Source organism: Cucumis melo, chromosome 1 (assembly GCF_025177605.1).
Source record: "Cucumis melo cultivar AY chromosome 1, USDA_Cmelo_AY_1.0, whole genome shotgun sequence".
NCBI classification, from domain to species: Eukaryota; Viridiplantae; Streptophyta; class Magnoliopsida; order Cucurbitales; family Cucurbitaceae; genus Cucumis; species Cucumis melo.
Genome location: NC_066857.1, coordinates 428,281 through 451,796, shown reverse-complemented (window position 1 = coordinate 451,796; position 23,516 = coordinate 428,281). Strand labels below are relative to the sequence as shown.

At 29.2% G+C, this 23,516-nt stretch overlaps 2 protein-coding genes and 1 pseudogene across 2 annotated transcripts; 1 reads left to right on the top strand and 2 right to left on the bottom strand.

Annotated features, from left to right (window-relative positions):
• Nucleotides 1-56: 56 nt before the first annotated feature.
• On the bottom strand, nt 57-1,970 carry LOC103495669 (guanylate kinase 3, chloroplastic-like; annotated as a pseudogene).
• Nucleotides 1,971-2,333: 363 nt separating this feature from the next.
• On the bottom strand, nt 2,334-4,241 carry LOC103495238 (transcription factor bHLH95-like). Its single transcript, XM_051083236.1, has 3 exons — nt 3,840-4,241; nt 2,863-3,363; nt 2,334-2,699 (listed from the first exon to the last, which is right to left on the bottom strand). The coding sequence occupies exons 1-3, from the start codon at nt 4,140-4,142 to the stop codon at nt 2,604-2,606; spliced, it is 900 nt and encodes a 299-aa protein (XP_050939193.1). The 5' UTR covers nt 4,143-4,241; the 3' UTR covers nt 2,334-2,603.
• Nucleotides 4,242-13,619: 9,378 nt separating this feature from the next.
• LOC103495237 (caffeoyl-CoA O-methyltransferase 5) lies at nt 13,620-15,895 on the top strand. The gene is made up of 5 exons (XM_008456726.3): nt 13,620-14,035; nt 14,144-14,223; nt 14,325-14,469; nt 14,567-14,698; nt 15,400-15,895. The coding sequence occupies exons 1-5, from the start codon at nt 13,937-13,939 to the stop codon at nt 15,691-15,693; spliced, it is 750 nt and encodes a 249-aa protein (XP_008454948.1). The 5' UTR covers nt 13,620-13,936; the 3' UTR covers nt 15,694-15,895.
• Nucleotides 15,896-23,516: the final 7,621 nt, after the last annotated feature.

The window sequence follows — 23,516 nt, the reverse complement described above, 5'->3', positions numbered from 1 at the left end:
CCCTTCTGTGTTGTAAGCATAGCTCAAAAGAATCTAACATGTACTCAATGGTGATATTTCAAAATAGGAAAACTTCCATTCGACACAATTAGAGTGATATCTCATCGGACGTGCTGCAATATTCTCGTCTAACAATAGTTGAAAATAAAGAAGATAATAGAGACCCTCCCTGGTTGTATAATTAATTTTGTCAAGCCCTGGAAGAAAGACCGTGAAGGCTAGCCATATTGTTAAAGTCTGATTTCTTCTTCTTGTGGGTCTTTCCCAGTTCAACATAATCTCCACTAATCCTTCTATATAACACCAAAATTCACCCATCTTTTCAATCCTCACTCTCATGAGCAGCTGTGTCAACCTTAATTGAGATGTATTCCTGCACCTCCCGATCCCAAATTTCCATGTTTCTATATTTTGAATCTTTTGTGTCATTGTATTTTGAGCATTAGCGTCATTTCATTTCATCAATAAAAATGTTTGTTTCTGTTTCAAAAAATGAAAAAAAAAAAAAATGTGATTAGCACTCCAAGTTTTCTAGTCCAGTGATAAACAGAACATAGCATTATTAAAGCTAAGAGCTAGCTGAAACCAGAAAAACTGAATGATCTGGCTAGTCAACTGATTTGAGCAATATATGTCCGTTGGTTCAGTTTCATGAAATTCGAAATACAAAAAGTGATTTAGGTTTTTGGTTCTCTATCTCTCATCTCATCTAATAACATAACGTTCTCCATCGGAGCGTGATATGACAATCATGAGAAACCATTAGACATTATGAAGAACATCACCAAATGGAGTATAAAAAAGCCGACCATTATGGCTGATGAGATCTCCAAGAAATCAAAAGTTGGTTTTTTTATACAATAAAACTCAAACTATTAAGCTAAATGTTGAGATGTAACCTGTTAGAAGTAACAACTTGGATACATGAATAATGAAAACTTCTCCAGTGATACCATTACCAGGCATTTGAAACAGAATCCAAAACAAAAACTAAACAAATACTGCTATCAAACAAATAAAATACTTGCATAGAGAAAGCTGGAGTTTCAAACAGAGTAGGTATTGTATGATTCTGTTGTTCCTTTTCAATCACTAACAGTAAAACTTTCCTAAGAAAGAAACCCATCTCGCAATAGAACTATAAAACAAAAGTTACTTGCAAAATGATGTCTCACAAGCAGAATCTTAACAACAGTCTTTCTCCGCCAGACTTTTGCCTTCTCAGCATCAATTATGGATTCCACAAGCTTAACTGCACTCTCCAACTTCCCATCTGCATTCACAACCACGTAATCAAAATGCTTAACATGCTTCACTACCCATGGAAGTCTCACCAACAACGATTCTTCAGTCCCCGTCTTCCTATCAATCAACCTCTCCCCTAATTTAACCTCACTCTCCGCCATCAGAAACACAAAAGCAGCAGAATTTCAAAGAATCTTCCTCAATATTTCAGCTCTTGGAATTTCAAATCTCAACACAATATCATACCCCTTTTCCATCGACTTCACCAGGTCGCATTAGACGAGTCGTCGCTCTGACAGCGAAATGGAGCCCTTCTCGGACTTCTCTCAATCGCTTAATCACAGCATCTTTTCCGACCCCAGGTGGGCCACTGATCACCATAACTAAAGGGCTTGGGTTGGGGACCAAAGGGTCGGAGTGAAACGAAGAACCGAGCAAATATTCAAGGGAGCGAAGCAATTCCGATCGGTCAGCTTTGTCGGGCGGTAGAATGGTGGGGGAAAGGGCATCGCCGATTTGAGAAACGGAGGAGAAAAACGGTGGGGTTAGAGGAAATGATTGAATGGGTTTGAGTAAATTAGGAAAAGGAAAGGGATTGTGAAATTTTGTGTGGCGAGTTAAAGAGCGGGAAAGGGAAAGAGAAGTGCAGAAGAATCTGCGAGTCATGAGGGAAACGAAGAATTGGGAAGTGGTTTACAGTTTCTCCAATAAATTTTGTAAAAAACAAATAATACTTATAAATGTCTATGCACTAATAGACAATTCTATTGTTCTATATTTATAAATACAACATTTCATTTGTTCATATTTCAAAATAAACTCAAAATTCTAAGATCAAAATAATCGAGTTTAAGCCGATATCAAACACTGATTATGTAATCAGTGTACTAATAACACTAATTGACTTTGCAACGAACTTTTATTTCTTAAAAAGAGAGATCAAATTTTTTTGTTAACATTTCATCTTTATTTTCTTTCCATACAAGTCTAAAAGAAAGAACCCTCGATAGAATGGATTATGGAGAAATTTTTCTAGTTAATAACATTGAAGCTTCTATTATTTTCTATGCCCAAAATTTGACAAAAAATAAATTAGGGAGAGAGGATAGGTAGGGTTTATGTATAGAGTGGATTGTATTTGCATATAGAACCATATGACAACATGAACAGCTCTCTATCTCTAATCTATATTTTGTTCTTTCATGGCAAAAGGGTGAGAGATTTTCAAGATATATATAGAAAAGGGATCATTAACGACCCATTATTATGTGGATATATCATCTCAAAGCTCTCTCAAACTTCATGGCAACATCCTTTCATGGTGGAGAAGAGATTTGGATTTATTTTGGATAATCCCATCAAGAAGACAGCCAAAATATAATCTCTCCTGCAGCTTCCTTGAATGTATCCTCCGCTACCGTCGCTGCCCCAAGTTCATTGTAACCTCTGCTCACCTGCTCGTCCAAACAAACTCATTTCAAAACTCATGAAATTTATATATCATAGTTTCCAAAACAAAACTTATAAACACGTCGTGGATAGAAGAAACAGAAAGAGAATGGTTAGGAAGAAAAAGAAAGAGAAAATATAAAGAAGAGATATGAATATGATACTTACATGAGCTTGAATCATAAAGAAGGACTGATGCAAATCGGAGGAGACATGAGCAGAAACAACGTCGATTCGATGTTTGTCAAGAACATAACAAAGGGCAGCAAAGAGGCCAGGTTTCTTAGCGGAGCAGACACAAAAATGAGCGTGGCGACCGCAGACGCTCAAGACGAGGTTGGAGGAAGTCCAAGTTTGGAAGGCGGAGGGTGGCGATGGCGGCGGCGGCGGGGGGAGAATACTAATAACATTTTCGGGGGTGACCGTGGTGGAAAGATGAGAAACTAGGGTGGCGGATGACGACATGTCGTCGTTGGAGGAGGCTTGGTCGGCCAAGAATGCCTCACGGGTTGTGGGCAAGGCGGGATTATGAACAATCTTTGAGCAGCTCATAGATGGATTACTATTGTTGTTGAGCTTTTCGACCTTTTGTTTGTGGAGTCTCTCGAAGGTTTCTTGAAGGGTTTTTATGTAGTTTACTGCTTCGTCTACTATACTTGATTTGTCTGCCTGCAATATTTTCTTATCATTCATGTTCTTAGTTTTGTAATTCAGAAAAGAAAACCCTAAATTGTTTTAAGTGAACTCATGACAACTAATTCCTAAATATGCTCCTCTCTAAACAAAAAAAAGACAGTTTCACTTTTCTTAAAAAATAAGATTAAAAAAAACATGTCCCTTTTTCTCTTCTTACATTAAAAACATGTCATTAATGAATTAAAATCCTCCCTCTCTCCATTATTATTAAAAGGCATGATATATGTATATACCCTCCAAAAAAAAGTTATGATGCACACATTTAATAAAGAATCCCATATGACTATAAAATCCAAAGACACACATACATATAGGACAATGCCACTGTGTTCCAACTCTTTATGGTTCCTTACAACATTTGAAAAACAATGTCTTTTTATGAACAACAAAGAAAATCAAACCTCCTAATAGAGCTTTCAAAATTGAGATAAATGTGAAGTTAAATTTACCTTGGGAGGAAGATGAGGAAGCAATGCATGAAGATTAGAGAACATATTTCTCATTTTCTTCCGTCGTTCTCTCTCCGTCCAAATATGAATGTCATGATCGGACGACTCAGTAGCACCAGCCGATTTTCCCTCATGAGTTTCCAGCTCTCTCTTCTTCCCCACTTGCATCGGGGCGGGAGGAGGGGGGAGGTAGCCAGTGTTAGTGTTGTTGTTGTTGTTGTTTTCGTCGTTGTTGTCGTCATCGTCGACGTCGCTGCCAGAGTAGTTAAGGAGGGTCCAAGAAGGGTGGTGGTGGGGGGACATGGCGGAGATAGGTGAAGAGAGGAAACAAAGAAGAGTAGTGGAGGGGTTTTAAGTTGATTTTATGAAGAAATGAGGTGGTGGAAAAATAGAAAGAAAGAGCACAAAAAACAATCATAAGAGAATGGCGTTACGGCGCTTAAAAACGAAAACGGATGTCTCTTAATACTTGAATTCTGGCCCCAACTTTGTTTCTTTCTCTTTTTCTACTTCATCATATATATTCTTCTAATTCTTTTATATTTTTCTTTTATCATCATCCATTTTTAATTAATGAGTTTTAATTTTATTTAATACCATCTAAAACCAAATTAAGAACCCAACTACATATAAATATTAATTTAACGAAGTATAATTAGGTGTAAATGTAATATTAATCATCAATTTAGTTACCTATATATTAAAAATGTAATAATAATAATAATAATAATAATACTAAAATTACATCAAATTATTAAATAAAACATAAACAATAATTTGATATGACAATACATAATAACCTAAAACCTAATCATGTAATCAAATATATATTTTTTAAATGCCTTAAAAGAAATTAGTAAAGTGCAATTAAAAGAGATAGAAATTTGAATTCAAGAAAATAAAGATGTGGAAAGATGTTTTTACATTTCCTAATTTTGGTAATAAAACAAATTTTTTTTAATTAAATGTGCGATTTATTTAATTAATTGAAGTTTATAAGTTCTTCCTCAAATTAAAATGTTTATAATTATAGAACTAAAAAAAAAAAAAAAAAAAAAAAACAGAAAACCAAAACAAAAACTCAACTATAGGCTTTTTCTTTTCTTCGTATAATCCAAAATTTTATATACCATATTCCTTTTCACTCCTTCCATATTTGGAAAATTTTATTAAAGAAATTGTTACATATCTCTTCTTTCATTCTTAGGTTTTGAGTTTAGAGGCCACATATACAAATTACGAGTAAATTTGGTTCTTTGGCTAGTGAGGCAATTAAGTGATTTTTGCTTCGGAAAATTGTAATAGGTGACCCTCACAATTTGATTCAATCATATTCTTTCAACTTTGATGTCTTGTTTTTCGGTCGATATTTTTCCGTTTTGTTTTTTTATGAAAATAAAAGTGATGTTTGTTTGGATATATTTAAAGAAGGTTAATTATTATTACTCACAAAAGTTAAAAAGGAAAAAGAATACATGTAGATTAAATTTGGATTCATTTGCACCCCAATTATTAAAAACAACCAAATCCTATAATTATTGTATTCATCATTCTATTATGAGTCCATTTAATCACTATTTTCTTTGGTTTTATTTCAAATAATTATTCCTTAAATCATCCATCTTTGTACATTTCTTAATTAAAACGCTGTTAATAATCAATATCTCACATTTCTCAATAAAAGGAGAGAAAACAATTAATAAATTTTGAGAACGACGACTTCCATTTGTTGCATGTAACGGTTGAGCTTATCCTAAGCATTAAAAGTTTTGTTACAATCAAATCATATAATTATATTAATATCCTTTAATTGTATGTATTTTTTCGTCCATCATTCATTTGTTTACATTATTTTTAAAAATATTGTTCTAGGTTTTTATTGAAGTTCTTGTTCAACAACTTAATTTATACGACAATGAGATATTGGTAATGGTAAGATTTACCGTTCTAAATTATACTAAGAAATTTAACTCTTGTACATTGCATTATTATAGCAACTAAATTATTACGAACACAAATATATATACTAGGATAATAATGCCAAAAGTATCGGGAATAATAAACATTCGTCAAAATATTGGGTCAAATTGTAAGTTACGTTTTAATATACTTTGCGTTTTGATTTTAGGGCTTATTAACCATTGTAATTAAAATAATATTATTAGAGACATGTTAAATTATCATTCATAATAAATAATAATATAGATATGAACTAATTTGTCACCCAACTAATATAATATTTGTATTATTAATCTTGAAGTTAGATGTTTGATTTCTCCACCTTTTATATTGTAAAAAAAGACATTAAATTATGGTATGATTAGATGATATGACATTAGGGTTTCATCTCGTGACGGATCTAGAAAATATATTGACAGGATGATATGATATTAGGGTTAACCACTAAGCTAACTATAAGTATTGAAAATTAAATAGTTTTCTTTATATATATTGTATAAAGACGAAAAAGAAGAGGAAGGGCTCGAGCCCCCTGAGGCTATACTAAATCCATAAGTGGTTTCATCATAATAGACCATATAAAGTCTAATGATTGTTTTTGGATGAATATATTAGATGAGTCAGGTTTGATTTTTAGCACTTCTTTCAAATTTAGCTACGTGAACTTCTTTTAATTTTTCAGGTGAGATTCATTATTCTATTGTATCGACATCTATTTTTAAACAATTTTTACTTTCTCCCATTTACCTTTTACTATTGTTTTAAAAAAGAAAGAACTTTGAAAAGTAAAATTTAACGAACGGATCAAACTATTATGTTTAAGAAAATGTAACGATGTAATATTTTTTTAAAAAAATAAAAATATATTTAATTTTGAAACACATTTTTAAAAAGAAAGGAAAGGAAAAAGAAAAAGAAAAAGAAAAAGAAAGCGTGTTGTACCAAAACAAAAATGTTGGTGAAAAGTAATGTTTGTTTTGGGTGTGAGATTCTTTTTAAGTTAAGGGGAGGAGCGTTACTAAGTAACAAACCTCCTTAATCATTACAAACTTTGGAAAATGTTTTTCTTTCTTTAATACCAAATTCAATTGTCTTTCTTCCATATACAACCAAACCATATTTTGTACTCGTTGCTAGAAGAACATTATAATATAATGTGTTAACGATTAAGAGGTACGTACTCGAATCATCTACCCATAAACATTGAGATGTTTGTTGATCAAGTCACATTGGTCGGGTTGAAATAGTTTCTTTTTTTTACTCGACTCAATCTATTGGGTGGTGTAAGTTTTTATTAGGTATACATTTTAGGGTAATTATAATAGGTAGCAATTTTTAGAATAATTATTAAGTATGTAGCAATATTTTAAAAAAAATTGCAAATATAGCAAAATCTATCAGTGATACACTTCTATCGTTGATAGACTCATGGTTTATCAGTGATAGACCAACATTTGCTACATGGTTTATCGGTGATAGACTCCTATCATTGATAGATTTTGACAAATTTTGCTATATTTGCAATTTTTTTAAAATGTTGCTATATAATTAATTATTTTGAATATAATTACTACATTTGCAACTATCCCCACATTTTATTGTATCGTGGGCTAAATTTGGTGGGCCTTTGTAGCCCCAATGGCTAAGCCCAAGAACATATACTTTTGCCAAATAAATTAGACCATAATAAATATATTTTAAATTTGATAAAGTTTGGTCATAGTTTTGTGTAATTTTAAATTGGAACACCTTTACCCATTTAAAATTGATTTTAAACTAATGAGGTTATGATGATTGAATGTGTTTTATTATGATGTATTCTTTTTTTCAAATGAAAATTGATTGTAATAATTTAGTGTTAAGTCGTAATTAATTAATTCTTTGTCAACTTTCTCTTTTGGAAAATTAATTTCCAATTATTGATTAGCTATTATACATTACTTAAATAAAGATTTACTTTTAAAATTAAAAGATTGATTCTTTTATTCATAAATATTTATGCTTATGAAAAAAAAAATTGATAGCATTTCTATGTTAAAATGTTAGGTATTTGATTTTCTCAACAAGTGAATTCACAAAAGTTCCTTCTAATTTCTGAAATAAATTACCCATCAAAATCTTAAACCAAATAATCTCTCAATTACCAATAAACATATTAATATTTGGTTCAAATCTCCAACTCCAAATACTAACATAACTCAACTAATATTTGAATGTATTAGTAATCACGAAAATATTAGATTGAACCTTAAATATAATTGTTTGATCAACAAATTTATACATATAAAAAAAAGGTTTTATCTTCCAAAAGTAATCATCTTAGGCAAGCTTTTGACTTTATTAATGCACACACTTTTTCATTTTGAAAATTGAGTTAATCAAAGAAGATATATAGTAGGCATATGATATATACGAGTCCTAATAATTACATAGAAGTGTGAATTTCTACACTTTTCACGGGTAACTTTCAAAGTCTTTCGACTAAAATGTCAAAGAAAAAAAACCATTTTTAAAATTTTACCAATAGATTGTTATATTTTGCTATGATTTCTAAATATTTTGGTTTATTTTATTATATTTAAAAATAACTATTAGGATCACTCGATTTATTTTAAAAATTTATTTCACAAAAACACAAGAAAAAAACCAAAAACACTAAAAATGGTAACCTAAACTTCACCAATACAAAGAAACAAAAATAAATACAAGAAAGTTTAAGCAATGTGGTAGGTTTTGATGGACACCATAATATGATACCACAAGAATCTTCCTTTCTTTTCTTTATTTCAACTCACCAACTCCAATCCACTTAGAAGAAGAAAAATAATAATAAAAAGGAATGACATTTTTTCTTTTGATCAATATAATAACTCAAATTAGAGAATGCATGCAACTAAAAGCTTTTCCAAAATCAAACCCCATCAATTTGTTTTTTTTTTAGTTGTGTGTGGTTGTTGATTGTGTATTGCTTGGACTAAAAGCATATATCCATTTCCCATCTCTATCTCACCTAACCCTTCTAAACTACTTTTCTTTTCTTTTTCATCATCTTCACTTTCTTTAATTTTCAAACCTTCTAATTCTCTTCTTTCATTTTCATTATTTCTTTTTTCAGATATAGTATTTTAATATATCTTTAAACATTATTCAAGAAAATAAAAAAATTGTTTTCAAAATTATTCCTTTAAGAAATTCAACACACTCCACCTACTACCCATAAATTCCAATTACATTGACCTCAATGTGTGTAGCATGCTTTTTATGAAAAAAAAAATAAAATTACGCAGTTAGCATAATTGAATATGAAATTAGAAGGATAGAATCTAAGACTTCGATATTGATATTACATACTATGAAGGCCCTTGTTTATATATATAAATTAAATGAGCGTGAGCCTAAGATTAAAAATTTGATTACTTTAACATATAATTAGAATATAATTGCTTAAAACATGGGGATAAAAACCTACTTTAATTTCTCCTTTGTCAACTTAAAAAAACAACTCAATAATTCCTTTCTTTTTCTTTTTTGAAAACAACTCAATTAATTTAAACATATTATACATCTTTTTCTTAAATACAATTAGCATTTGACCTCTTTTATCTTAATTGGAAAAATACATATCTTAACTAGTTATGAGCTGCACTCAATTTGCATATATAATATGTATATTTAAGAAAAGTTGACTATGATCTCTATTAATATGTTTTGGTTTTGCTAATTAGGTCTTTTATTTTGATCTTGTGGCTGATAAGATCATTCATCACCTATAATCAAATTCCATTCATTGATTTCTCTTAGTTTGATAAATATATGAGTGAATATGTCATTTTAATAAATTTTGATCCACAATTTAATGACGAGGGAGAAAAGTCCATAAGCTCAATGTTTTAAATGTTGATGTCGATAAAAATATTGATGTTCTAATTTGATATTTCTCATTCATTATAAATATAACAACATAACATAATTAAAAAAAAAAAAAAACAAGCATTTCACCCTTTTTAAATAAACTTGTTAGACAATATAATATTACCATATTTTTCTTCACTCATTTATCTTAAATTTTGGGATTGATCAATGATTGAAGATGGTGTATAGTGTGTCCAAAGAATCTTCTATACAAACTCTTAAAATATGTAAAAAAAATCTCAATTTGTTAATAGAATTATTGACTCGTCAACCAAAATTTAAAAGGTCAAGCCAATGAAAATTGGCAATTATTGCATGGATAGATGGATAAATATCAACTACTTATATATATATATATATATATATATTATATATTTAATTTTACCCTTCAAAATGTTTTTTATTATTAAAATAGATTTTGAATAATTAAGAATATTTTATATGGACTTAAAAAATAACAAAATGATTTAAATCATCTCATAATCACTCATGGATAAAGACCTATTTGTTCTCGAAAAAAAAAAGTTTCAATTTTTTAGGTTAAAATTTACTTATTATCCTTTCACAAATTAAAGTTAAAACGTTGACATCTATATGTTTTATTCAACAAAAATATTGTTTCAGCTAAAAACTTGTACTGATCAAATCTTAAAAGTCAAACCTTTATATGTTATGAGCATTTGCATATAAAGAACTATTCATAATGTATATTTTAATTATATATATATATATATATATATATATATATATATGAAAGAATTACTTTAAAGTCATCTTTAAATAATCTATCTCTCAAGTGTTTTATTTAAATACAAAATTTAAATTATTCTTTAAATGCTGTCTTTTAATTTATTCTGATTAAAAAAATATATATTTTAGATCATCTCTAATCGTTCGAAGAGGTTATATTAACTACACTTTTAGATTATTGATTGCCTAAAAACAAAAATGGCCATGGAAAATTTGATTTTGTTTAAAGTATTTCTTTTAGAATAATTCTTTGTTTTGGCAAGATTTTTAAATATGCTTCTTCCATAAACTGATTTTCAATATGATCTCTTGAATTTATTTTTAGAAATTATGTTAAAATGCATCTTTATTAAATTATATATATTGAACTCCTTGCATCTAATTTTTCATTGTAATATCTTTACTTAGCTCTGAATTTTGAAATTATCGAATACAAGTATTGAAAAATACAATTATGAATGAAAGATAATTTAATTTCTTATTCATTTTCAGTATTTAATGCTATTTATTAATGTATTTACTAATGCGTGTATTTGACTTGGCTATATTGATATAATATGTATTATGCATTTTGAAATCTTACTCAAGTGCATTTTTTCGAGCTTTTATACCATCTAGACATTTTTCCCTACTCTCGACTAAAGAATATAAAATGAAATTCAACTAGAGTCAAGCATGTCAAAGTTTTAAAATATTATTTTTAAATTAATAACATTGATTGATTTTTTTTCTTTTTTCTTTATTTCATATTTTTCTTAAGATATATGTAATAAAATGCCGATTGTGTCACCCCTCGTATGAAGATTGAACTCATGTAAATAGTGGAAATGTTGGATGAAAATTTTGACATGGGTTAACAAAAAGTTTAATATCCTAAAATTTTCAATTCTAGTTTTGTTTGTATATTTTTTTAAATGCTGTGAATCAATTTAAATGGTTAAAATGAAGTATTTCTAAGCTTGAGGATATATAATGCCCAAGAATTTCATAATTACCTAAGAAATACCAAGGTCCAAAAATGTAATTTTACCCAACTTTGTTAAGCCATGAATCTACAAAAGTAATGTAAAAGGTGAGATTAGGGTCTAAGAATATGAAATATTTGGAATTTTGTGGAGTTTTAAGAATATGTGTATAAAGGAGGAAAAGATATATAATTTATCCCAATGAAAAGTCTTCATTTTACTTATGATTATAGTATAAAGTTAGGACACCTAAGTCAAACCATTAGGTGACCCAACATAACATACAGTTCTCGTCTGAAAGGAAGACATATAATTGAGAATATTGAATGACTCACTTGCTCCACTTTTTTTTACTTTTGAGTATTAGTAGAACTTTTTTTATATATAATTGTTTTGTTTTCCATTTAAAATATAATATATATTGTTTACTACTTATATATATATATATATATATTTCAAAATTTGTAAAGGTTTAAAAGGGATTAAAAAAATTGGTTTATCTGTTTTGAAATTTATTATCATTTAAATAATTTTGTGGATTTTTATCATATTATGTACCTTAGACTTTGTAAGGTTTATAACACAAGATGTGGAGAAATCCCATGATGAACATTGGACGTTATTATATCCTTTGAAACTAAAAACAAAGGAAAAAAGACAAATGGCTGAGTATAAGAAAAAGAGAAGAAACAACCAAAAAGCTAAAATGTCATGCTCTCATATGTAACATATTTGAATTGGGATTGATTTCAAGATGTATTTTAAAATAATTTAACACACGATAAAATAATTCTAACAAACTCAAAATTACTCTTAAACATTTACTTGATATCTTCGACATAATGACTTTTGTTTTAATACAACTCAAAACATAATTAAGGTTGGTTTTAAATGACAACAAACGAAAAACTCGATTCTAATTTCAATACTAGTCTTTGAAAGCCCTAAGGAGCGTGGTTTTGAATTGTATAGCAAGGTTTCGAAAATTTTAATCATCAAACAATAGGTATATTTACCTGTTCCTCAAGTACAGTTAATTCATAGCTACTTGTCGTGCTTCCTACGACAACATTGTAAGACTTGCCACACACTAATTGAAGCCGTTGTTGAAGGTAGTTTTCCATGTATAGCTTGAATCGACGGATGACCAAAGAGGTTGAAGAAGGTTTGAAAAATAGGGGAAGGGATATACAAAGTTTGAGAGTGAGAGAGGGAGAGAAATAGAAATAGAAGAGACTGAAAAATGTAAAAGAAAGGATGAAAAAATGTGGGGTAAACGCAAATTGGATTTTTATAGTAGTATTTTGAAAATGCTATAGAAAGGCTATGTATAGTAGTGCTTCCAAAGTTCTATATGAATGAGACAAATCAAAATATATTTTTTTTGATTAATTAACCCCAAAAAGACTCATAAAAAAATCTTATAAATCCCACTAAGATATTGCATGTTATATGTAGTAAAATTTATCGTTCAAATAAACCTTAAACATAATTCAAACGAAGAAAGTAAAAATTTGAATTTCTTATCTTACATCATTCAACCAAACAATTTCCATATAAGAGATTAAACTTCTAACTTTAAGAGAGAGATATCCAGCATATGCAACCTAAACCAACAGTGACTTTGCTATATATTTGCACAAAATGTGGGGGACAAAGTTGTAATTTCGGAATATCAATGATTAAAGAAAAGGTAAAATTTAAAATTCGGAAGCTTGACGTGGCAACACGGAATGGTGATGATATTTCCAACTCCTCGCGACTTTTAGAAGTTGGCCTCACCAACCGCATATCCGCCCCTTTGCCACGTGTCATACTACAACAACTTCCTTTAAGAACACCAAATTATATCAATAAATATTTAACTTAAATTAAGAATATATTTGTTACAATTTTCCTACTGAGTTAGATAGATAGACAGACTTGTCAATTAACTAATAAGTCCAAAGTCAATTTACTCAACATAGATACAATTCTAATTTGAGTGTGAAATACATATTCAAATCAAAATTATTATTAAGAGGAAAAACTGATTTGCTTTCTCAATTTAAAATATAATATTTTGAAAAAGAAACACACATGTATTATGGTTTTCAATATATTTACTTTCTTAGTCACCTAATCTCAAACTAATTTTTGAAGAAATTAAATATATATATTATCATTTTTATTTTCTTGGTTATGATATTGGTATAGAATCAACAAAACTACAAGTGTCCTCTGCTATCGATGGGGATTAGACTCTAAACTTGTTTAGCGATTAGTAATTATATATTAGAAAAAGTTTATGTTAATGTGGACCCGACAATCTCACCAATAGGCTCTTCACTTCACCAACCCCCGACCCATTCCCTCTAATAATTCGACACGGCTCATCCCCGGTTCGAACCGGGCCGACGTCTTCCTATTTAACACACCTCCATTTCCTCTTCCCTCCGCAACACAAACAGAGACCTCACCGGAAAATCAAGTTAAAGCAAAACCAAAGAGAAGCTTCATCACTCTCCGGAAATGGCTTCCACAACCAACGGACAAGAAGACCAGAACCAAGCCGGAAGGCATCAAGAAGTCGGCCACAAGAGTCTCTTACAAAGCGATGCTCTGTATCAGGTAATTAATTAATAACAAAACCTAACCTAATTAGTATCACACACCAATCCACCCAATAATCTCTATTTCAGTTCTTCAAAATTAATGAAAATAATAATTCACTCGCAGTACATTCTGGAAACGAGCGTTTATCCAAGGGAGCCTGAATCGATGAAGGAATTAAGAGAATTGACAGCCAAACATCCATGGTTAGCAAATTGTTTTACAAGTGTGTGTGTGTGTGTGTGTGTGTGTGTGTGTGTTTTGAATTGAAATTAATTTGAAAATTGGAATTGGATGTGTGAAATAGGAATATAATGACGACATCGGCTGATGAAGGACAGTTTTTAAACATGTTGTTGAAGTTAATAAATGCGAAGAAGACGATGGAGATTGGAGTTTATACTGGGTATTCGCTTCTGGCTACAGCCCTAGCTCTTCCTGAAGATGGAACGGTGCGTTGATTATTATTATAATAATTGGGATTGGTTTGAATTGATGAAATGTGAGTAGTTTTGTGTTGAGATTTGTGTTCGTGTTGTTGTTTCTTAGATTCTGGCTATGGATATTAATAGAGAAAATTATGAGTTGGGTTTGCCGGTGATTGAAAAGGCCGGCGTTGCTCATAAAATCGAGTTCAAAGAAGGACCTGCTCTCCCAGTTCTTGACGACATGGTTGCCGATGTAAGATTATTATCTCTCTATATATTTTCTTTTGCTAACATTTGTTTTTTTCACTCCAAATTTAAATTCATTATTTTTCTGTGTAGTAAACCATAAATTTTCAAGTCATTTGAAATTTTTCTGGACACAGTGTTCTCGAAGTATCCTTTTCTTCGAGTTATTGATCGAGATAAGTTTTTCTAAAAAAAATAACTTGAATTTTATCTTAAAATCAAATGACAATTAAAAAGAATAGACTCGTTATCTTTTAAATTGACTATGGAAAACTTGTTTTTAAGTATTTTTGAAGCTATTTTGAACCGTTGTAAAAAATAAAAGAAAAATAGAAATGTTGAGTAGTCTTTTCCCAAGCTTAGGTTCAAGATCTCCATATCATACTATTGAAATGTGAAAAGATTGTAATGTTTTTGAAAACCATAATCTCCAAAAAGATCTCCAAATCTTCAAATGCAACTTTTTCTTTTGAAACACTTCACTAATTCAATGTATATTTGTTCATTTAAGGAAATCTTCTAAAGAAAAAAAAAAGCAAAATAATTAATAAATATGTGACTATTAAAGATTTTCTTAAGAATAATGAATGAAGGAGTAATTTGTTCGGAGAAAAATGAGTATGATATAAGAAAACTTAGCACTAAATAAAATAATAGAAGTAAAATAAAAAAAAAAATTAATGACTAAGAATGTGTGGTAAACTGCAGAAGAAGAATCATGGAAGTTATGACTTCATATTTGTGGATGCTGATAAAGACAACTACATAAATTACCATAAAAGATTGATCGATCTAGTTAAAGTTGGAGGAGTGATCGGATATGACAACACTCTATGGAACGGATCAGTGGTTGCTCCACCTGATGCACCCATGCGCAAGTATGTTAGGTATTACAGGGACTTTGTGTTGGAGCTCAACAAAGCTCTTGCTGCTGACCCTAGGATTGAGATTTGTATGCTCCCCGTTGGTGATGGAATCACTCTTTGCCGTCGAATCAGCTAAACATCCTAATATTCCTCGCACTCCTACATACACGATCACTCTTCTTCATTGTTTGTAATGGAAGGATCTCGCTTGAATTTGACCCTTCTTTTTCACGATTCGATCTTTCTTTTTCTTTTCTAATATCAATCAATTTCCTTTTGGAAGTTTTTCTATGTAATTCAAATTGAACATTTTAATGAATAATATTGTTTTTTCTTTATTTGTATGGAGAGGAATTAATCTTACAAACTTTAATGACCAAACATATCTATATCTAAGTAATAAACTCACGCGATTAAAAGTCTAGTCTAATCAAAACCAAAATCAAAATACTATAAATTTATAATTAAATTACAATGTGTATACTTATTTATTGTTAATAAATTAAATAAATATAATTTTAGCTATTATAATTATTGTTGATTAAAATTTATGGTATAATTTAATGGCTCATTTAAATTAAAATATAATATACACACCTATCACATGCATACTTCTTTCTTTCTTTTTGTTGAAATTGAGATTAAAAAAATTATGAAACAAAAAAGAAATTTATTTAAAAAAACCATAGAAGAAAATTTGGAATGTCCAAAATGGAGGTTTTGACCTAAAGAACATAGAAAAAGGGATAACTTTTGGGTGTGATGTCTTTACACTTTTGGTTGGATTTGTTGGTGGTAATGATATAGGGCTAACCCCACCACCAAACCCACTATACCAAACTAAGTCTATTAGTCTAATTTAACCACTTTTAGTTTAATAAATATATTACTTATTTGATAAAAATTCTTGGATTTAATATTTAATCTTAGAATTAATTCTAACAAAATCTTTGTTTCTCGAAAATATGAGCACAACCTAACTGGTATGATCTACCTATTCTTTCGAGAGGTTATAGGTTTTAATCTAATCCTCGTTTTATCAAAATGTTGAACTAGAAGAATTCTAATCTTCGTTATAATCTTCGAACTTGATGGATGGAAAAGTGTGATTTTGATGAGTATTGAATTTCAAGTTAAAAGATGGATTCAATTTTTTTTTTTTCTTTTAGGTTGATATGGCTCGATCTCACTCATTTTTCAACATGCAAAGCTTTTGAAGTATATTATTCCCACAAAAGTTTCTTTCTTTCCTTGCTTGGTAATCAAGAGATACATTTGAAGATTTTGTTTGATTCCTTCCTCTTAAGAATTGAGTGATAATTAAGGCTCAACCACTTATTTCTTTTTTAACCTGTGAATCTATATATCCCTAATTTATCGTTATAAAAGCGAAAGAAATTGCTTTGTCTTAGACCACATTTAGTGTTTTACGAAACTTTAACCACAAAAGTAAGTATCTAGATGTTCAACCGAATCTTTCTGTCGAGAAAAACCTTCCACTATCGTTGCAGGAAAAAGAAGAAAAATAATATATATTTTTTTAAAATAACAAAATTGTAGACATAAAATATATGTATAGTGTGGAAAACCCTCCAAACTAACTAAAGAAAAAGCCATGTATTAACAAAAAAAAATTATTACAATCACAAATAAATCTCTCGTCATCATCGACTCTAAACTTTAAAGAAATATAAGTTGAAGATGGGCCTTTTGGAAGGATCAGGGGAAAAGGAGAGAAGTTGGGCTTTTGGTTGTTGCCATTTAGATGATGAAAAGGCCGAATTGGGCCGCAGCAAATTGGATTAGATTTGAGCCTTCCGCATATTCCAATATAGCCCACAACTTTGCATTATCCTTTGAGAAATTTGAGTTAGATAGTTAAGTTAATTACACTCAAATATTAATTATTTTTTAGTACACGAAACGAGAGATCAAACTTTCAACCTTTAAAATATAAAGTAATATTAATTATTGTTGAATTAAGCTTGACAATATTAATGGTGATTATTATTATTTTTGAACAATAGTACATGGGATGAGACAGAAGAATCAAACCTTTCTGATTATTTATTTAGATAGTAATTATCAGTTTTTTATGAACCTAGAAATTTATTATTCTTTTAATATATTTATTAATTGTAATTATAGTAATTAATAACTAAACCTAATGTAGCGTGTTCCATCTTTCTCTCTTTTTCGTTGTTGTTTATTTGAGGAGTCCTATTATGTCAATAATATTAGTTCTTTGAACCAAATTTTCGATTATGAATTTAATAAAGATTTGTGTTAGGATAAGTTCAGATCAAATGATATAATCGATATAAAACAAAGATATAAACTTAGGTAAAGGAATAATTAATAAGGTTAAAAAAGAACACTATATATGCTCACATAATGACAAAGTGAAAGGTATAGGGCCTAGAGAAATAGGTAATGAGGCATGTTTCACACATTCTACTCTAGGATCAAAAGGGGCCTCTAGGAAATTTGGCATTGATGACCCTAGCCTAAGGGGAAATAGGGTATCTCCCTTTTAGCTCGGTGAATTGAAGAATCATTCAAGTGAAACTTCTAAACCCTTGTTGAAACAGCCTATATCAACAAGTAAATAGCACCGAGAGAAGTAAGTTCATTATTCACTCACAAACAATATACTTGTTGGCATTAGTCCACTCTCTAACTTAAGCATGGAGTAGTATGGCAAGCACTAAATTTAGGGTTTTAGGGTTTTCTTTATTTTGTCCATCATATTTTTCCCTATCAAATAAATTTACTATTTCTAGTACGTGAAGATCATAACCCGTTTTCCTATCTAGAGTTTGGCATCAAACTAACTTAAATTCTATTAACTCTTATAAACACAAAAGGAACTTTTAGTTATAAAACTCTTCACAACTTCCATGTCATAATTACTTTTATCTTTATCCAAAAGATTTCATTTCGTATTCAAATCTTCCTCTCCCATTACACTTGAAAAAGGAAATAATGAAAAAGTCCATTGAAAAAGAAAAAGAAAAGAAAGATTTTGTTTGGATAACATGTTGCAACTCAAACCATTGAATTTGAATATTGGTTTGGAAATCACTTTTTCTATGGCCGCCGTATATTCCAAAAATGGTAAAGAAGTTCAAATGAGAAAAAAAGAAAGAAAAATGCTTTTTAAAGCATATCTATGGTGTTAGTGTTGGTGGGGGTGGGGGAATTATTTTGACAATATGGAGGGAAACCAATTTCATGTTTGTTTCTTGGGAAAATTCTAGGTCTACAAATTTGGTGGGTGGATGTGGATTTTGATTCCCACTTTCTAGTTTTTTAACATCAAAACGTTATATATAAACTAATATGAGTCTACTTTAACGATAATTAATAAAAGCGTACAGATATTCTGACATCTTTGATCATGTTTTAATTTTCAATCTTTATTCATTTAACTTTGTGAGGATTAAGCTTTTTTTTAATGAAAAAATGTCATCTCTTGTCTTTTGAAACTTCAATTTCTTAACGATGAAACATTTTTCGATATAAATTACATTCAAATAAAACATAAATAAATTTCCTAATAGAAAATAATTTTATTTTATGTGCAAAAAATATAATTTAAATGTTAAATCTTTATAATCTCTAACAACATTAATCATGGTCTAGGGGTGGCAGTGAGTTTACTTTAATGTTATGTGTATACATAAACGATGCTAGGTAGTGAATCAAGGTGTGTTCGCTTTAGTGTTTTATAGTCCTCGTCTTTGTTTAAACAATGGAAGAAAAAAAAAATTATCCACTCACCCTTCTATTTGGGGTGGAATCATAGATTCACCGTTCCGTTGAAGGCAAGTTCACATGGGTTAAATGGACATATCTAATTTAACATCTTACAAATATTGTATGATCAAAAGGATAATATCTTATGAGATTAGTCGAAATGATCACAAGTAAGTTTGAGTATTCTTTGATTGGTCCAAAAGTTTAAATTGTTCTAAATATGAGTGATGACAAATAATTTTAATTGGAGGAGGAAATAATGATGTAAAGATTTTGAACATATACAAAATCTCCCTAGATCATTTGCTCTAATAATTAAAATGAATGGATATATATGAAAGACACAAATTTGACATAATATCTATTTACACACTTCACTTATTCACTCATGCACTTTGAAGGCAATCTCTTCCATTGGATTTTGGTAAACTCTTTTAGTCACATCCTTATCAGAAAGTCCAAATTTTGCATACCACTCTTTCTCTTTTTCCCTATGTGATTCCATATGGGTGGATATCATTTGGGTGTCCAACTTAGCACATCATCTCTTCTTCTTCAAAGTATTTCATGTCCATAAAAAGTATCATATTGTGTGTGCATATCTTCAACAAATATTTTTCATAAGTTACCAACTCTCATACGTGTCGTTGAGAGCTTTCTTGTTCTTTATAAGTGGGAGTCATGGACATTTCTTCAACTTTTAACTTTTGTAATTTGCCAAATGTTATCTACATAACTTATAGTTGCCTCACCAAATTTAAGTACAATTGAATTACAATCAACAAAAACTAAACTTGTATAAATCTAAGGCATGCATCTCAAATACTTTTTTGGATTATATATGAAATTAGATATCTTTGACTTTTAAGTTTTATTAATATCGTTTGGTAATTAATAAACTTCTTAATCTCATTCATCATCTAATTTATGACGAAGCAATTATTCTTTTTGTTATAGAGATAACAAACTTCATATTTTCACAAGAGTATATATTGTCTATTAACTTAGACATAATTATTTCATAGTTATGTTTTTTGTTCACTAAAAAGATTTCGTACATATATTTCTTCTCACTTATTAGCTAGCTGGCCAAATGTACGAGACTATATAGACGCTGCACTCAAATAATTAACAGTTCTATCGTTATCATTTTTTCATAATCATGTGTATAAATATAGTTTAGACGATTTAATATTAGTTTGATTCCTTTTAACTATACTTTCTGAACTTTGAGATTTTATTTCTTAACTTTAAAATTACAACGCCAAGAATTTTGAATTTTTTAAATCTACTATTATAAAAAGAAAATTAATATTTAACTAAAGTCCATTGATTTCCATTTTTTTATCAAATTTTCAATGGATATTACACAAAAATTTATAAGTATAGAAGATCTTTTAGATATAAAATTATATTAAAAAAACCCTCAAACTTCATACTATACTCTTTAACTAATTTAGCATATTTTAGCTCTCAAAATCCTAAAGAAAAAAAAAACATATCCTTCTAGATTAGGTTATGGTATGGACTATATGGAGTAGCTAATGATTATGTATAGCTTTGATTAGAAGGGCAAATAAATAAGAACTTCATTTTTGTTTAGGTTTATATATATAATATACTATATATCATTAGTTCTTTACACATCATCCCTTGTGTGGCAAACACATACACATATATAGGGTCTAAATCCAAAGGGCACAAATTTCAATGAGTGCATGAGATAAGAATCCATTTTCACGTAAGAATGAAAATAAATAATAATAAATCAAAAGGCAAATTCATCTTTTCATTCGTGAGACTAATATTTATCGTTTCTCTTCGTTTTACCAAATTCTTCGATCATAATTATTTGTTATTTGATATTTTTTTTACACACTTTCTTTCTTTGAATATCTTTCTAGACTAAGATGTATAGAGATAGTTACGACTCGAAATATATATACACTTAAATATTATCTTTTTTAGTTAAAGATGAAGAGAGGATGGGTATAAAAAAAAGAGAGAGAAGGTAATTGGAGATAAAGAATGAAGCACTATATATCCAATCATGGATCCATTTTTTGAAAGGGAAATTTGGAAGATATATCATAGAAGGGATCCAAAGAAATGAAATTCAAATGGAATATTACTTAAAAGAGTTATAAAAAAGATAGAAACAAATTAGAATCTACTGTATTCTCAAATGGTATGTATATATATATATATAGATTGTGTGGGGATAAACTCCACGTCTTATTCAACCATATGCTTCTTCTTTTTTTCATTGAAGGAATGATGGATTCCTTATTGTGATGATAATATATAGCTATTACTTTGAGTACATTTGATGAAATTTGATTGGATTTGATTTTGTATGCTCCCTCTTCCTCCTTCTTCCTTTGTCTTTTACAATGATATTGAAGATAGTGGGAAGGATGCATGCAGAAAAGTTGAAATAATATTTAACCATATCTATATATGAAGATGTGAATATTCAAAATTCATTATAAACATCTTTTAAATTAGTTAACCTCTAAAAAACAAAATTAATGGTTAAATTTCGAAATTAGTATATATATGTACATGAATTTAACAAACAACACACCACATGTTTTGTGATTTGATGGAAACATATACTAAATTTTCTTTTGTTTCTATTTATTTTTTGTTTTTTTATTTAATCATTCTTCTTTACTAAACATTTGTATTTTTAACCTAATTTAAAAAATTAACTGATTTTTTTTTCAAATTTGAACTAGTTTTTTGAAACATACAAAAATAATATTTACCGACTCAATTTTAAAACTACGTTTAGACATAACAAATTTTACCAAATACGTTTTCAATATTTTTTGTCACCCCTTATTTTCCTAATTGAATGTTTGATCTTTCTTTATTTCCTTTTTTTAATCAATCTCTTAATAATTAGTAAAATCAATAAACTTAAAAAAAAAAAAAGAAAAAAAAAAAAAAAAGACAAAACAAAACCCTTTAACCTACGTAAAGGAAAAGACATGCAATATTTGGTTTTAATTTTTTAAAAAAGAAAAAAGCATTTCTTTATCGTCTAGAGTTGGAGGAATACTAAGTTAATTATCCACTCCAAGGGTTCATATAATTATTGTAAGGTTGATCTTTTCATGCATAATTGTTACTCATTTTCTCTGTTGAGTATGCTCTCATTTAAATGTATTATATCATTTTAGAACAAAAATGTGAAGTGATTATTGGCTTATAACGTGAGTTGTAGAGGAAAATGCCACTTGATCAATATCATTAAATTTGGATAGGAACATTGCATCCATGTGGTGTCAATAGTCTCCTGCACTCAAAGCTTAAGTACTTATCATATAAGTTATTTGAGCTGCTCCTCAATCTACAATTCCATATCTTTATCAAATTTGAAATTTGGATGTCATATGACTATCAACCCAAATGTTTGTGTCATTTCTATCAACTACATTTCTAATATTTTACTAAAACTGAACCCACTAAACATGTAATCATGTAATTTTCTTAATCTTTGATGTGTCTTGAGATAAGGGAACTTAAAATTAAAGCTCGAATACTAATAATTAGAGATGAGTATAATAAGTCAAAAAATTAAGTCAATTTATTAACCAAAATCAAAGGCCGTCGGTCGGAGGTAACGAGAGATTATGGTCGGTCAATGTCAGTTTGAGAAAATCCAAATTAACAACACTTAAAAAAAAATTCAAAAACTTCAATCATGAGATGTGCACTCTTTCACGATTGGCGTAAGTTTGAGTATTTACTAAATCAATCATAATCTTTACCTTCGATAGCAATTTGGTCGAAAAATCGACATTAGCCAACCAATGGACACCCGTTGAGGGAAAAAGAGTATGAGACCATAATATAAAAGCTTCCTTTTAATCATTAATAAACTAATTTAATTTAGATATTTCTTGCTCTCATAAATAGGAAGTTACACACCACATGCAATATCATTACCACATATAATGGGACATAGCCTTCAAAAAATATTTCTCATATACAACATAACACAAAGACACACACTAAATTATTGCAAGCAAAATATCTCTAAAATTTAAGAATCGCTCTTAGGAAAGAAAATGGATATGGGGGAGAAGATAAACTAATTACTTGAAGAGGAAATATAAAAAACTTATGTATCATAATTATGTTGGGGTAAAATTTAAATATTAATTAAAGCAATCTTTGATTCCAAAAAAA